Source organism: Phyllostomus discolor, chromosome 3, assembly GCF_004126475.2.
Source record: "Phyllostomus discolor isolate MPI-MPIP mPhyDis1 chromosome 3, mPhyDis1.pri.v3, whole genome shotgun sequence".
NCBI classification, from domain to species: domain Eukaryota; kingdom Metazoa; phylum Chordata; class Mammalia; order Chiroptera; family Phyllostomidae; genus Phyllostomus; species Phyllostomus discolor.
Genome location: NC_040905.2, coordinates 187,077,018 through 187,094,027, shown reverse-complemented (window position 1 = coordinate 187,094,027; position 17,010 = coordinate 187,077,018). Strand labels below are relative to the sequence as shown.

General features: G+C 53.1%; 1 protein-coding gene across 3 annotated transcripts in view; it reads right to left on the bottom strand.

The window, feature by feature from the left end:
• COL15A1 (collagen type XV alpha 1 chain) overlaps window positions 1-17,010 on the bottom strand; it is a 95,644-nt gene that overhangs the window by 24,134 nt on the left and 54,500 nt on the right. For all 3 annotated transcript variants that reach the window (XM_036021966.1, XM_036021968.1, XM_036021967.1), the window contains 12 exons: window positions 16,037-16,171; window positions 15,433-15,495; window positions 10,099-10,134; window positions 9,615-9,755; window positions 9,355-9,423; window positions 8,513-8,548; window positions 8,329-8,412; window positions 6,774-6,842; window positions 5,012-5,047; window positions 3,735-3,797; window positions 1,372-1,440; window positions 1,226-1,261 (listed from right to left, as the gene is read on the bottom strand). In XM_036021966.1, coding sequence (XP_035877859.1) covers window positions 1,226-1,261; window positions 1,372-1,440; window positions 3,735-3,797; window positions 5,012-5,047; window positions 6,774-6,842; window positions 8,329-8,412; window positions 8,513-8,548; window positions 9,355-9,423; window positions 9,615-9,755; window positions 10,099-10,134; window positions 15,433-15,495; window positions 16,037-16,171 — 837 coding nt within the window. The remainder of the gene's footprint in view (window positions 1-1,225; window positions 1,262-1,371; window positions 1,441-3,734; window positions 3,798-5,011; window positions 5,048-6,773; window positions 6,843-8,328; window positions 8,413-8,512; window positions 8,549-9,354; window positions 9,424-9,614; window positions 9,756-10,098; window positions 10,135-15,432; window positions 15,496-16,036; window positions 16,172-17,010) is intronic.

Below are 17,010 nucleotides of genomic sequence, written 5' to 3'. Positions count from 1 at the left end.
GGTTCAAATCCCTGCTAGGCCGCTTACAGGGCATGAAACAATGGGCAGGTTCCTTAACCTCACCGGCCTCAGTTTCCTGGTCTGATATCCGCCTCTGAGGGCGAGGAGGGTGAGATGAGCGAGCTGTGTGAAATATCAGCACAGTGTCTCACACACGGTGGGTGTTCCACTCGAGTTTTCTATGTTCTTTGGGGAGAAATGTGTGACAGAGAAGTTCAAGGTTCATCCTGGGGAGAACTGGGAGCTTAAGAACCGTTCAGCAGTCCAAATGAGTTACAGACTCCTGAGAAGTAAGGCAAGAAGCGTGCTACCACGTCATCTGGTACTAACTCAACGAGCCCGCTTGCAAACAGGAAGAAAAAGGCGAGACAGGGAAGGGGACTTGCCCAAGGCTTCATAGCCAGTGAGCAGCGGATCCACATCCAGAACCCATAAAGCCCAAAGCAACTTTCTGGGGTTCCTTTGAGGAGTTCCCTGGGCAGGGCAACCTGTAGCTGGCAAGACCTATGATATAACCGTCAATGCTCCCCACCATCCGGTTCTCTTCTCCTTCCTGGACACACGGCTAAACCATATTTCTAAGGCCCTACCCACCTGGGCATCTGAGTTCTGGCCAGTAGAATGTGCTAGAAGTGATGCTCATCACTTTCTATGATCTCTTCCCCCCTCCTCAACCTTGGCCTCCCAACCAGAAGATGCCAGTGTGGCCCTAACTCCACAAAGCAGTAGAGTCAACCCTGACCGGTGTGGTTCAGTTGTTTGGGCATCATCCCGCAAAGCGAAAGATCACCAGTTCAATTCTCAGTCAGGGCACATGCCAGAGTTGCGGGCCAGTCCCCAGTCGGATGTATAAGAGGCAACTGATGTTTCACTCTCACCTCAATGTTTTTCTTCCTCTCTCCCTCCCTTCCCCTCTCTCTAAAAACCAATAACATCTTTAAAAGAAAAGATGGTGGAGTCACAGGCCACCTGCATCCTGGACCCCTCACTTCTTGGAGGGAATGCCCCCCCGCTCCAGGAACATCCACAGTGGACTTTATGAGTGAGCGCTAAGCTGCCATTGTGTTAGCCACTGAGATTTTTATTTCATGGCACTTAGCTTGCCCCAAGACACACACATCCTGCCACATCCTTTTCATTTGCACAACTGGGACAACTCAGTCCAACCAAAGTATGAGAAACGCTTCCAACCCCAGCCCGGCCTGCAGGGAGACGCTGCGCTTACCATCGGTCCGGGCGCTCCGTGCATTCCAGGCTCACCCTGAAACAGGGAGATGCAGATTTGTCACTCGGAGGCACACAGCTCGCGGCAGAAACAGAGATGGGGTACTGACGAGGACGTGTGCCTCCAGGGTCCCGGAATGTCATTACCTTTTGCCCCCTCAGCCTTTCCAGGGGAACATCCCCCGTCAGGATGGCGCCCGGCTCTCCCTTCTCGCCCTGCAATTCAGAGAACCTTTCAGTGAGGTCGGGCCCCTTCTGGCCACCGTATCCGGAGGCTCACCGAGGCCTCTCGGTCTCCCTGCCGTGGCTTCTGTTGCCTGTATCCCACCCCTCCAACCCCACAGCGTGGCTCACACAAGACCCATGTTAGAATAACAGCCTCCCAGGTGACCGAACGTTCTCTGGGCTGCTCCCCCCATGCACTGTCATGGGCTGGGACCCTGCCCTCCCTCCACACCAGCTCCCCAGGGCCCCCACTGCTGATGGATCCACAGCCTCTTTCTCCGGGAACCAGCCCAGCAAGGTGCCCCCCACCTCTTGCTGCACAGCACCCTTCCAGGAACCTCTGACTCCTAATGTATTTGTTTTCCTAACAACTCAGTTTGAGATCTGTTCCCACCGAGAGCCTTTATTCTTGTTAAAACAACTGAAATTGGGAAAGAGATGAAGGTGGGAACACTAGAGGCCTCTCTCAACAAAGGAACCCATGTCTCCTTGTAAGCTTTGCCTCCCAACTCCAGGCTCCTGCGCAAACTGGACCAGGCAAAGTTTCTCAGGTGTTGGGACACAGGGCCGACGGGCAGCCTGGTGGCAGGGACATAGGATCCTGTCCTCAGCAGAGCCATCTACTAAACCAGAAGGCACATGAGCAAAGGCCAGGGAGAGGAACCTTCTATATCAGTCTGGGGCCCCGGAGCCCCATGCTGACCCCTGGGGAACTGGGCTGGACCATGCTCCCGTCTCCCTTCAGTGGGGGCCAGCAGCAGCCAAAGCAAGCGCAGCAGCCTCTTCTCTCTGCCCCGCTAAGCCCACACCTGGAATTAGGATCTTACCACTCCGCTGGTGAGGAAAGGCAGTCCTGAGCACGCCAGCAGCGAGAAGAAGCGAGTACAAAGGCGTTAGAGGCAGAGCAGGAGAAAGCGAGTTTTCTGTTAGGACTGGAGCAGAGCTGCCTGGGTGCCCAACCCAGTGTTCAAGGCGGCAGGGGATTAGGGGAGGGGATGACACGAAGGTCCCTTTAGATCCTTCTGACCTCATCACATGGAAAACAAAGTGCTTGAAGCAAGAGCCACTCTTGCTTGGCCAGGCCCCCTCCCATCTCATAGGCCCCTGGCAGCAAAAAAAAATATCCCAAGACATCACCCCATGTGGCACCAAACTTAGACCTCTTTTCCCTGCACACTGAACCCTCTGCCTCCTGGAACTGTGGTCCAAGAGACACTGGATGTCAGCCCCCGTGCTTCTCTGCCTTGGGGCTAGTGCAGAATGGCTGGGGGAGGGAGGAACGAGAGAAGCCTAACACTCCGTATCCCTCCCTCCTCTTAGAGACACCCCACCCTCCTTGACTCCCCAAGGCAGGCTTAGCAGTTGCTTCCTCTGGCTTGCACAGACCTCCCTCACAGCAGTGACCACACCTTCTGCTGGATCTTTGCATGCCTATCCCTCTTATCTCATCTCTAGATCCCAGAGCCCGGTATGGGAACCTGGCTGCTATTATCTTAGGGAATGGAGAGAAGACGGATGACTCCACAAACAGATGGATGAATAAATGCGTGCACTGCGCGTCTCTGCAATCTGTGTGTGGATGCCACTGCTCTCCCTTCTCTATAAACACACCCGGTAAGTTAATTCTAAGGGGCACACGTGCAGGGTACAAAGGTCAGTTCAGAGCTCTGGACATTCCCAGGATGTGCTCTTCATACCAGATATTAATCCCAAAGACTCTGGACTCGGACGGCCATTAACTGGACCTTCTTCGATCTGGCAGACCGAAGTTGGAGCGCAGTGTGTGTGCCAGGCCCTGCGCTAAGCACTGGGGCAGTGAAAATGGCATGGGCTGAGTCTGCCCGCAGGGACACAGACACTCACGGGGGTGCCCCAGGGCCAGTGAGACAAAGTACAGCATGTGCGGTAGCCGAGTTCAAGGGGGTGTTGGTTGAGCTCTTTTTTCAAACTACAATGATAATCAGTTTCCCCACCCGCAACTGCCTTCATCTGCAGGAACCTGGGGATCGTGAAAGCGAACAGCTGAAGAGTGACCGCTAACAGAAAGCGGAGTTTCTTTTGGGCAAGATGAAAACGTTCCGTAATGAGGTAGTGGCAATGGTTGTGCAACTTTGTGAATATACTAAAAAACATCGATGAATTTTGTAGTTCAAAGGAGTGGATTTTATGGTATGTGAATTATGTCTCAAAAGTTTTTTAAAAAGTGAATAGCTACTTTCAGCCCATTTGAAATGTTCAGTCAACGCTGGAGCCTGACCCCACCCAGACACCTGGGCCCCTCCTACCTGTTCTCCCTTCAGCCCAGGAAATCCAGGTACACCGGTGTCACCTTTCTGTCCTCTGGGGCCCTGGGAGGAATCATTGGAGAGCATTTGGTTGTTAAAATTGAAGTGCTTTATCTAAATAGAAGTTGTTGGGTTTTTTCCCCAAAAGTCAAAGAATAAAGAGTGCCATTTTCCTAGTAGGAAGAGTCATGGTATTTCCCAGATTTAAGTGGTCTGGAAATTGTGTTGAGGGAAGGAAGACGGCACTGAACCCCACGCCCCTTTGAACTTGGGTTTCCTCTGATGGGCACTGTGGAAAGAACCTGATCTCGCTGCTCTGCCTCCCGGGGGGTCTCCCAGGCAACGCTGTGGCCCACCTCCCCCCACTATCCACCTCCCACGACTCTCGCCCCTGCTCTGGCTCCCCACTCCCTGTGGGCTGGTATCTAGACATCCTGGCTCGAGACCCAAACCCATCCTGGCAGCCTCAGCACTGCACCTTCCACTCCCCCCACCACGCTCCTGGGGGTGAGCCTCTTCCCGCACCCTCTCTGCATCTCCTGCTGCCTTTGCACGTCTGTTCACGCCATTCCTCCTGCACGAATGCCCATCCACCCCCTCGTACAGCCCAATTCTGCGCTCCCAAAGGCCACCTCTTCTCAACTCCAGCAGACACTAGGTGTGACTCACTGAGCCAGCATCTGCCCCAAAAGGCATTCCGACACTACTGCTGCTTGACTTCTCACAAGTCCGTCTTGCCTTCTGGGTTAAAGGGCGAGATACCTTAGAGCACTTTCTTCACAGAAATGCACTTTCCCCTCCACGGTGGAAGCCCCAGAGTGTGGGGCACACAGATGATTAATTATTGGATGTCTAGTCTGTGCTTCCCTTCCCCCCAGCCTCCACCGCCACCCTCCTCGCTCTGCAGGATCTTACCACTGTATCTACTTGAAATGCTTGTCTTACCCACCCCCGCCGATGGGTTGGCCCTTGGGTGGAGAGAGGTGAGTAAGCCCCAACCCTCCACAAGGTGGTCACAGGGCAGTCGAGGCAAAAAGACAAGGACACAAACAACTGTTACTAAAGGCAGAAAAGGGCCACAGCAGAGGAGAAAGTAAAGCCGAATGGGACGGAACAGAGGGAGGGACCATTCCAGGCAGGGGACAACGGGGAAGGGCATCATGGACAACGTGGTGCCAGAGCTCGGTCACCGGGATGGAGAGCAGCATTCCAGGCGTAAGAAACAGAGTGAGCATGGCCGAGGGGCACAGAGGGAAGGCGGCCACTGTGGTACTTACTGGAAACCCGGGCAGCCCAGGCATGCCCTCTGGGCCCTGTGACACAACAAAGACAAAATGGGTGGTTTAGGGTCAAATCCAGACCTGTCAGGAGCGCTGCACCTCAGGGGCCCACCCCTCCCAGCACCTCCCAAAGGCTGAAGCATATTCCCACACGGTGGGGCTCATGGTCCATTTTGCAGAAGAGGAGGTGGAGGTCCGGGAGAGGACAGAACTGTGTGCATTGTCACACAGCTGGTCAGTGGCAGAGCCAGAAACTGTGCCCAGACGCCCAGAGCCCCCGCCCCCCAGAGCCAGACCTGTCTGCACTGTAAGTGGCCACTGCCTCCTCCCCCTCCATGAAATCACTCAGTGTCTGAAACCTCAGGGGGCGGGGCGATGAGACTTCAGCAAACACTCTCAGAAAACAGGTTCCTAAACTCTGAGGAATGGGGACAAAGGGTGTTCTGGAGTGTTTGAGGGTGGGAGTGGGGGCATGTGGGTGAGACTCAGGTCTTTTCTCTGGGTGGAATAAGGGGCCTGGGTTTGCTGAAGAGGACAGGCGTTGGGGAGGAAGGAGGATTCTAGAGGTGGGGCACAGCGATGGAGGCAGACAAGGCCCAGGCACTATTAGAACGGAGATGCCGAATCTCCAACTGTGGGCTATCTGTGTTCTGCTTTAGTATCGACCCACCCTAGCCCTCTAATAGTTTGGGCAAAACCAAGACCCTCTGTGAACGGACTTTTGCTTGTTGGCTGGTTTGCTGCAGGGTTTAATTACTGGAGGTGATTATGGTAGAAATCAAGGAAAGGGGCCCCCATGACATACAGTACAGAAGACACAGTGCGATGACCTGCCAATGGAGGTCGCTCAGCAGCAGGAGAAACCAGCTCTAGAGGACCTCCCAGGGCTATCTGCAGAGGCCCTGACAAAGACACTGGGGGTCCAGGCCAACCTCACTGGGGACTGCAGGAGTGGGTGGCCCCCGCAGACAGCTGGACTACTCAGCTGTAGAATGACAAGCCTTAATTTCCCCATTGGCCTACACACAGTGCCATGGTTTGCAAAGCTGTTTCACATCCACTTCTTTATAAGCGCCCCCAAACTGGTGAGGTATTGTCAGAGAAGAGGCTCAGAGGCTCAGTGGCATGTGGCAGAGATGGGGCTGCAACCCCAAGACTCCTACAGTGAGAGCTCTTCCCTCTCCCCGGCTGTCATGAGCAGGCACTGGAAGATGCAGCGGGGTTGACTGCACAGGCTGGGGGAGGAAGCTTCCCTCCTCTCAGGTCTTCTTGTGCCATGGACTGACTGTGCGGACTTGCAGAAATAATGCAGCTTCTTAGCGTGTTCCTGATGTCTACAAAGAGGCTAGAAAGACTGAAGCAAGTCATGCAGCCTCTTCAAGTGCCAGTTTGTCCACTAGCATGAGGGTGGGTCTCTCTAGGCTCTCGCTATTCTGTGAAATGAGATCATGTGGGTAAAAGCAGGCCAAAAGCTCTGCACAGACATCCATCGGTTTATTACTTCTGATTCTCTGATTTCCACTGCTCACATGTCTGATGCGTGGGACTGGAAGCTTCCACAGCATTGGACAAAACTCCCTGCGTGATCAAGTGAATGCGATAGCAACTTCTCAGAAATGCAAAGTTCTCTTTCCATTCTACTTTGATGTAGTCTAGCTCTAGGCTTCAGAAGCTAGAAGGATTTGCACACCAACCCGGCCCAGTTTCAACAGGGGCATCTGGGCGGGAACCTCAGTCTAGGGCAGCTGCGGATACTCACCGGAGGCCCAACGAGCTCAGGAATGTCCGAGAGGTTCATGAATCCGTGAGTGATGTTGTTGATCAAAGACTGAAAAGGGAAAAACCGGACAAGGGGACAGAGGTGGCACGTGTCCCACCATGTTCCTGGCAGCGAGGCTTTAATTAAAGTCAGCCAGCGTGGCAGAACCTAGGCAGGCTGATGACACCCTACACCCACGGCCAGCCCACACCCATTGCTCCCACTGCTTAGGAAGTAGCTCAGAGCCGCCTTGTTACCTTCTTCTTTCAATCAGTCTTAAACATTGCCTACTATATGAATGCCTTCTCTTTAAAAATTATATATGTGTACGTATGTATATATATGTTCACAGAAAGCTTATAGCATTGGTGTGTGAATATATGCATATGCAAGTCCATGTAATTATTTTATTTTAAATTTTTTCATTTTTAAATTACAGTTAACATACAACATTAGGGTAGTTTCAGGTGTGCGGCACAGTGATTAGACATTTATGTAACTTACAGAGTGGCATCCCAATAAGCCTAGTGCCCATCTGACACCGGACATTGCAGTGTCATTGACTACATTCCCTATGCCGTACTTCATGTGGTGACCTCACAGGAATGGTGTCAGGCTGTGTGTATTATTCTTCACTTTGCTTTTTTCACTCAACCCTAGAGAATGGAAATCTTCCCACGTGGAGTTTGGGGGCACAGGCTCCCAAGTGGCCAGAAAGCTGTGTAAAGGGTCATGCACTTTGCATTCCACCAAAGCATGTGAGAGCGTCCATTTCACTGCACCCTTCCCACACATGATATTTTTAATCATATATATATATGGTATTTCATATATATATATATATATATATATATATATGAGATATTTTTTACTTTGGCTATCTTTTTAAAAATCATTTGGGATGTTTTGACTGTCTGTCATCTACCATATGAGATCATTTCTCTCAGAAGGGCCACAGTTTTTCACAACTGTGAGGCCCTAATATTAAGTGGACCATGGCCTGCTCCCAGCCCGCATGCCAGTCTTCTTTACGAATTTCCATCACTCTCTACACAGCCCCATGCCCACTAGCTCCCTGTGCTTTGGACACACACACTTTTTTTATTCTGCGTTTTGCATCAGAGTGCCCTGCCACCTGAATTCCAAAGTCTTGTTCCTCCGTGCTGATGTAGGGAAATCATTCTTAGCATTCAAGTGCCTGCTCAAAGTCACTTCCTCCAGAAAGTCTTCTTGATTTATCATATCCCAGATAGTCTTTCCTCCCTCATATCCCCATTTATGTTCCTTTGTTTCTCTGTTACAGGCATTCTCGTGACGATGAATGCTGCCAACCAGAAGAGAGTGTTCTGGAAGCACCGCGTGAGAGAACAGTGGTACCAGGGTAGACACAGACAGGTCGAGCACGCCCGCAGACGGAAACTCCAAAGCCAGACGCCGGCTACATGTCTCTTGGATAACCACCAACCCCAAAGGCCTCGAAGCTGTGGACAGCCTTCTTTCCCCTTCAGCAAAGGCAGAAAGTAAATAGCCACATTCTGACCCGGATGATACTCACGCTAGACAAGACTTCGATGCGCCCGGGTGGCCCCCTGGGCCCAGGGGGTCCCACAGCGCTGACTCCATCCATCCCTCTTTCACCCTGGAAACAACAGTGGGGGGGGAACAATTCACTGCACGTGCACAACACCCCCACCACCAGGCTGGACAGTCTGCACCCCACCTCAGACCTGTGACCTCACCTTGAGTCCCGGCTCTCCTTTTTCTCCTTTGGGGCCCTGGCAAAATAAACAGATAACTTTGTTTTTTTTTCTCTTCACTTTGCTCACTCTCTCTCTATCCTTGGATCTCACCATCTCTCTATACACTCTCACATGGATTTTGTCCCGGGCAAGGGAAGCAGGAGATGAGGGGTAAGTTCCCCTCCCAGAGTTAGAAGGGACACCCAGCAGAGAGCAAGGGCACCAGAGGTCCTCTCCCAGCACAGGGTGAGTGTGCTCTTGGCCCTAAATCTCAGAGTTCTCTGCCTCTGGGGGATGGGGAAGCTCCTCCTAGCCAATCGTGGAGGGGGTTGTGTGCTCCCCCGAGCGGGATGAGGCTCCTCCTGGCCCAGGTGCTCAGCTCTGGGTGCCATGGGACAAAGAGAATGAGGTCCAGGTATCACAGCAGAAGATGGACAGCATGTCCAACCTCCCCGGGGCTGGACGCAGAGGGGAGGGGCACCTGTCAGGAGCGTGGGCTTGGACAGGGGTCAAACTGTGAGTATGGGATGGGGCAGCAAGCAGGAGGCAACGGAGCAGAGATGCTGGGTGGCGAGGGGCTGCAGAGAGAGAGAGAGAGAGAGAGAGAGAGAGAGAAAGACGATCTTCAAGTTTTCCCACAGGGTGTTTTGTGCAAGACTTCTGTGCCACTTCCCAAAGAAACACATTGTAAAGAGCGCCTAGCGTCCCCCGGCACAGCCGGGCACGGGAGGCACAGAGACAGTGACACTGAAAGTAGCAGAGCCGCGATGGCACCGCAGCCTCCTCACTGTAGCATGACAGCATGACACTCCTCAGAATGAAGGTTTCAGAAGTCAACCTACAACTGAAGCTACTGTTCCAGAGAGTCTGGGTCCATGCTGCAGCATGACGCTTCCGGAGCCTTCGGTATCCTAGGGAAGGAAGAAGAAAGGGAATTTCAGATCCAATTCCCGAGCACCTACTTATGCCAGGTGTGGTCTGGGGAGCTGGAGCTTGGTGGGAATCAGCGCAGCCCCGGCCCTCAGACCGGCGCTCATTGTCCTGGCCTTCCCAGTCACCCTTGGGGCACACTGTCCTTCAACCACGTAAAGGGTGAAAGTACCTCAGATTCAGGTCCCAGTGCACATCCAGGGCCTGGGGGGCCTGGGGGTCCGGGAGGCCCTGGGGGTCCCATGGTCCCAGGAGTGCCAGCTTGTCCGTTTTTCCCTGGGGGTCCCGGTGAGCCTCTGTGACCGGGGTCACCCTGTAGGGAAGAGGACAGGCTGACCACCCAGCCCTGGGTTCACTCATGGAAAGAATACCACATACCCCAAGTCCGAAAATCATTTCCACTTAATTAGATTGATGAATTCTCTGGTCGGTACTGCTTGATGGTACAGAAACAGCTGTCTGGCTAATTGACATTGCACTTGACAGGCCGAGGCAGTCCTTTGAGTGCATTTGTGTGGAGCAGGGAGGGAGGAGAAAACTTCAGCTGTTCCGCCCTCCTCTCTGCTCCATACACTGAACTCCAGCCCAACAGTCCAATTATAGTCAACCCGGAGAGAGCGGAGGGAGGAGGAAAATGCTTTGCTCTTTCTTTTTACCTTTTCACCAGCTGAACCATTAGGCCCTCTTGCTCCCTGAAAAACAAACAAACAAACAAACAAAAGCTAATTAACATAGCTCATTAGGTACGTGCAGAAGAAAATGTACAATTATGGAGTCTTAAGCAACAGGATATTTAAATAGGACTCTTCCTTCTTGGTTTTGACTGATGTCTCAAAGCCGAGCGCATTTCAGGGATTGTCAGTTTGCTGGGCAAGTTGGGCAGAAAGCTTGTGAAACCCATTTTTCAGCTCTTCGCTCATCACCTACTTGGAGAGCAAAAAGGAGTTGAAGAGTGACTAACCATGGAGAGATGGCAGAGGAAGAATTCCCTTGGAGGGGTGACAGTGTTCTGGGCGGCCCCTGTCCCCGCCCCTCCTATGATGGAAGTAAAGGGGCGCATCCCCCATTCAAAGCCAAAGGAAGGGGCTTCTGGAACTTGGTATGTGTTCACTAGACTTTTGGAGGTATGTAGAGTGATGACTGACTCTCTTCTGAGAAAAATCTAAAGACCAAGTAGCCCCAGAATGCGGCGGGGGCGGCGATGTGTTGCATTAAAGCGGGATGCGTGCCGCTCCCCAGCGGGGGCCCCAGGTCAGGTTAGATGTGGATCCCGCAGAAAGGAGCCAGTTGTGAGCTCTGGGCAGAGGGGAGGACCAAGAGGGGCTGGTGCTCAGGAGTAGTCAGCCACAGGAGACACTGTCCTACATCAGGGGGCTGCAGCTGGGGGCCCCCAGCTGGAGAATCACTGAGAAAACCCCAAAAGCACCCTCGAGGGAAGGAGTCAGCAGTTGCAGGCTGACTGCAGGACCCAGAAGGCCCTGACGCCTGACCTCGAAGTGCCTGCCATCTGTGTCTGTGGCCTTCTCCCAAGTCCCATTTCCCCCTGTGAGGCTTCCTTGTCTATACCCATTCCATAGAAATGACAGAGTGGATAGTTCCATAGGAGTCACGCTCAGAGTGGAGAGTCATGTTGAACCTGAAGTGGTGAAGGAGGCAAAGGGAAAACAGATGGGAAGCTGAAGCCAGAAGCTTCAGCCATGGAGAGAAACCAGGGGAGGGAAGTATCAGGCAAAGCGGAGGTGGAAGCCACGTCCAGGAGGGGGTTGTGGCTCGGACAGGGAGATGGGATGGAATTCCGGAGCAGGGCACAGCCACGGAGCCCTGCCCATCTCCCCTCCCCCCAGCCCCGCAGCTAGTACAAGGACAGTAGTTGTTCTTTCCTGGAGCAAAAGGATGGGGCAGAGCCCCAGGGGCCAGGGAACGCTGGGAGGTCTCGGGTACCCCAAACCTCACAAGACCAGCTGATCAGCTGTTGAGGTGCCTGCCTGATAGCACATCCTATGCCCCATCCTCTTCCCAGAACCTGCATGTCCCAGAAGGAGCTACTGCCCAACTCCCAACAATCTGTAAAAACATACGCAGAAGACAGAGCAATGAGGAACTCCGATGCTGAAAGCAAATGCACAAGCAAGAAACACCACACATCCGAGGGAAGACAACACTATGAGAGACAATGGCATCGATGATGGAATGGAGGCCTGAGGAAACAGCATTAGGGGCACAGTCCAAGCTGCACCTGAAGTACATGAGATCTGTTCTCAGGGAGGAAAGGGGGTGTGTATTATGGTCATGAAACCAGGGCGCACTCTTGTGAAATGAGACCAGAGGTTATGGAAAAGAATCGAGCAGAGATCTTAACAATAAAAATACACAACCGTGGGAGGAACGAACCCTGCGGAAGGGCTGAGTGACAGAAGAGACACACCTGAGGACAGGAACTACACAAAGAGACAGTATCCGGGCCCACTCCCCTGGCTCACAGACTCTGCAGCTGCTGTTTTGGAATATGAGCAGGTCGGCTTGGGGACGGAAGATTTCTTCTCATTGGAATTCACACGAACAGGGAGAGTGAAAAGTGGAAGCCCCAGTCCAAAGGCTCGGCAAAGACGCCGCAGCCCCCCAATGGTGGTGGCAGAGCTGTGCTTCCGAGCTCAGTGAGAGCACGGTGCGCTGAGACCAGGCACGGCCTCAGCACTCCAGCCGGCACGACCGCAAGCCTGGCTGCGGGGATGTGGTGTGGAGAGACCGGTCACAGGACAGACACACCCGGGAGGAAGCAGCAGCTGGAAGGAGGGAGTCTGCATGCTGCAAAGTCACGGTTTAGAATCCGTGCGAGATTTCAGCTCGTTACGGTAGCTGAGTTTGCTACGGACACGGTTAGACTTCGTCATACAGGAACATCAGAAAAGTTAATAAATATTAATACATGGATTATTCCCCCTTGTTGTGGTTTCTGAGACAGCACAACTAATTGCCTGCGGCTGCCTGTTGGTTTTGCTCGTGGTGTTTCTTATACCAATAACTTTAATATGCCACAATTGCCAGCGACCGTAGTTTATTTAGTTTTACGGAGGCCTATAATTCAGGTCTCACACCAAACATATCCGATGTCGAAATAAGACATAAAATGGGAAATCGGGCCAATGACTAGAATGTTCACTTGGAATCAATTGTTACAAGCTCTAAACCCACGGCTGGACCCTAGTTAAGAGCCCCTGACCGCTGGAGCAGGACCCTGTTCTTTATCACACGAGGTTTAGAGAACTGCCCCAGGTCAAGCCGGCATTACTGGGAGAAAGGGGCGAAAGCCATGATTTATTTGCATTCCTCTTACGTAGCTGGTTTTCACAAGGCAAACACTGACATTTCGGCAGCTCAGTGAGACGACTCAAAGCCCAGCAATTCCGGGCACTGAAGAGAATCTCAAAGCACAAACTCTTTTCCACCTGGATGCCCGGGCGCCTGCTGAGACCGAAGACGACCACGAATGATTCAGATTACAAGAGAAGGAGAAGAAGGACACAGTTAGTCCTAGGTAGGTGCTGCAGACCTCAGTGGCAGAATCTGTGGTGCAAAAAGCTGGAAGGAATGGTCCGGAGGTCCGTCTCCAGCAGGTCCTTCGGTGCTCTTTCCAGAAGCATCCCGTGTCTGAGGAAGTGGGCTACTCCTCACCCCTCCCTTGCGTGCTCAAGATCTCAGAATCAGCTAGCTGCTCATCTTAGTTTGAGGAAAATAAAGTAAGGGACACGTGTGTCATGGAACTCAACATGGAATTATCTGCTTGGTAGGTTCTCACTGACATCCACATGTGATGGCAACCCCACATTTGTAAGAGTGGTTACATATGACAGCGTTTATACCAGCCCCAGAAGCTGGACCTTTGGGGGAAACCCCTATTTCAGAAGACCACCTAAACCGGTCTACATGCCCTGCAGGTGAGAACAGAGGCCCATTTCCTCGCAGCATGAGGAAAGGCCTCCCTACAAGTGTCCACGGAAGGCACTGCCTGGGCAGGCGATGAGTCCCTCATCCATGGAGGTGTGCAAGCTGAAGAAGAGATATTATGGCGGGGACTCGAGGATCAGATGTCCTCGAGACATAGGAACTTGGATCTTTTGTTGCATTATATCCCTGAGATGCTTCCTTCTCTTTAGCACGATTTTATTATTTTACATCCAGACCATGCTCCACACTCCTTGGCTTTACCTCTTTGTTGGGGGGGTGGGGTGTAAATGTCATGGGCAAGGTTCCCCTTGAGCTCTCCGGATGCAAATTTCCAAGTTCTGGTAGTGCTCGCTTCTGCTTTTACCTCACCAGACAGCATCATAGACATACACAGTGCAACAAATCAGCAAACTGGTAGCAAACTTCAGGGGGGAAAATGTGACTCGTCTCCCACGGTTCCTCAGGGCAAGCATGGCTGCTTCTCCCAGCAGCCACCGTGTGCCTGTGCCAGCGTGTGTGTGCGGATATGGGCGTGGGTATTTTCAAGTGCCAGACGAGTGTGTGGGGGTGGGGGGGGGAAGGGGCGGGGGTGGGAGAAGCTGGTACAAGCAGGGAAGAGGAGTGTAGGTCTATGGTGTTTCCTGCAAAATTTAATTTCTTCTGAAAGAGCTGGTACATGTAAAATGAGTTCTATAAAGCTGACAGTTGTTTCTTTTTTTTTTTCTGAGAAATGAGCTTTCCACGAAAATCCAGTTACTGCTTCAATTAAAATACACACACTTGCAAGCTGACGGAAACTGGAAAATCAGTTCAGTGAGGATGGTGGTATCTAGGAATTTTCCACAGCTTCGTCCAGGTAGGGCAGACAGGAGTCCCTGCCCCCCATCCCAGCCGGGAGAGACTCGCCTTCCCCTGAAGCCCCAGTGGAACTCAGGCCTTCGAGGCCAGGAGGCTGACCTTATCTTTACTGTCCTCCTTCCCAGGACGTGGCTTATCTCCTCCACCAGTCTGGGACCACTGGAGAGGCAGGAACCCCACCCCTAGAGCCAGCAAAGGCACACAGACAGGAGACAGGCAGGCAGGCTTGCAGAGGATGCCGAGAGTGAAGGCACGCAAGCCTCCGGGAATGGGAGACTGAAATGGTGCATGACAGAACTGCACTCATTCATCAAAGGGGGGGCCTGGGCTAGGTTTTTGGGACTCACAGGCAATAATGTCACTTTGTGTTCGTCAGGGTGGCGGTAGGGAGCGGAAAGGTAAGCTAATCGCTTTAGCGCTGTTGCAGAATAAATGCTGTGCTGATGGGAAGTGGAGACAGGAGGCGTGCTTTCTGCTCAGAAGGAATCTGGGAGAGCTTCCCAGGGAACATAGCTCACAGGGGCCTTGAGATGAGCAGAGGGAAAGGACATCCGAGGCAGAGAAAACTGTGTGCAAAGGCCAGGAGGCTGTGGAGGGAGAGCATGCCCAGAGCATTTCGATAGGGCCGCAGGCCGTGTGGGAGATGGAGCTAGAAAGGCGGGTCAAAAAGGGCCTTGGGGGTCTGCTTGTAGTTAGGGTTTTGTCCTGGAGGCTGTGGAAAGACCTGGATATTTTTTCCTCAGAGAAGGCAGTGAGAACCCACTGTAGGAAGTGGCCTGGGCTGTAGGGTGGGGGCGGGACTGTAGGGGGGAGCACAGGGTACCGGGGAGGAGCCTGATGCCGCAGTGTGGGCAAGGAGAGATGGATGTCGGACCAGGATGGACAGAGAGGCGAGAGCTGTGGACGTCAGGTTGGCCAGCCTTGGCAACGGACAGATCGTGGCTGGAAAAGGAGAGGAAGGAGGAGCTGGAGCAGTCTCTGTTTCTGAGTCCAAGTGAGAGTGGGTCGGGGGCAGTGCCACTCACTGAAGCTGGGGACATGCAGGAGGATGCTGAGTTCGGATGTGGCATAAAGAGCCCCAGATGGAGACATGGGGATTAGAGAGGGTCATTCACAGAACAGGCCAGGTCAGACTTAGAGGTCAGAGAGGGGCAGGGTGGGCCTGGGGGCTCACACGTTCCTCATACCTTCTCCCCTTTCATCCCGGGAAGGCCAGAGGCTCCATCACGTCCAGGCTGTCCCTCAGGGCCCTGGGGAACATCAATGACAATCAGCCCACGACATCCTTGGTGAGAACCAAGTACCGTACAAACCCTCCCTGGAAAAAGAGGCCAGGCCTGGGAGGACCCCACAGGTGAGATCCTTGGACCAGGTGCGTGGTGGATGCCAGGCCTGGGCCAGGAGAAGCTGAACACCTGCAGACGACGGTCACGTTTTCTCTTCTGTGGGGGAATCAGGGGCAGGGTCGGACGAGACGGCCTGAAAGGGGCTCCCACCCCAGGCCCCGCACGGACGGACGTCCTACGACTCTAAGATTCCACACGAGTCTGCATTTCCTCTTCTGATTGAGATAAAGCAGCAGAACGATGTGTAGGATGATGTTTTTCTTCTGCTCTTTCTCAGAAGAGCCTTAGCAATGACTTGGCTGAGGATTTTTGTTTACAAACATAGCTAGCTGCTCGCTCCCCGTCGTGAGCTCAGGCTGGTGCTGGGCACTGCAATCTGTGTGTTCCTCCCTGCCTAAAGGAAGACCTGTGGCCACAGAGAGGAGACATGACTTCAGTGGCTCACCGGGGGCCCAGGTTCGCCAGCAGCTCCGTCTTCTCCAGGGGATCCAGGGGGTCCCGTGAAAACATCAGTTCCTGGTTTTCCTGGAATCCCAGGTAAGCCAGGTGGGCCTGTGGGGCCTGGGAGGCCTGGGGGACCCTAAAAAGAGACAGTCTGTTAAGAAACAACAGGGAAGGTGATAAATGCAAGTATACACTGAGCATATATGTTCTATGCATTCTCTCCACTGCTTACGACAACCCTACAAGTAGAGAACAGTGTTCCCACGTGGCAGAAGAGCTGGCATTGGAATCCAGGTCTTTCTGAGCACACTAGATCGTGTTTTTTCCTTAGGTGTAGGTATACAATAAAAACCCAATTCACTGGAATTCTCAGAGATGCTCTGGTTAATTTAGTTTTCTGAGTAATCAAGAAGTCAGTCAAAATCTGCCCTTTGTGCTGACTCTTGTCGTCAGAAAGCTTCCTGCACTGCGCTAGTCTCTTTATCCTCTGTCCGGGTTGGCCGATCCCATCAGCCTGGAGAACCCGTGCAGTGAACCCTAAACCTGTCCGATCCTGCCAGGACCAGTGGGCATAGGGGCAGCTGAGTGGAGCCATCTGTGTGGGCATTCAGCACACAGGAAGAGGGGCACAGAGGAAGAGATGGAGCTGAGGCTGTGGCTCAGGGGTAATGGTGCCAGCTGCAGCTGGGGGAGGGAGGTGTTCCCTGGGGGGCGACTGAGAGGCAGACCAGTGGGGGCCTGGCCTTGGGCAGGAGGCCAGAGAAGCAAGAAACACCCGAGGGCATAGTGGTATGGACAGGTAGTCAGGGGGTCACCTCAGGGCAGGTGGATTTCAAGAGTCCGGAAGCCAAAGTGAAATGCCACCTAGACAAGAGGCCAGTAGGTCTCTGTAATGGGTAAGGGGTCAGAGGTAGAAGCCTACTGGTAGAGGTGAAGGCCACGGACACACCTCCTGGAGAAGGCTGCCCAGAAAGG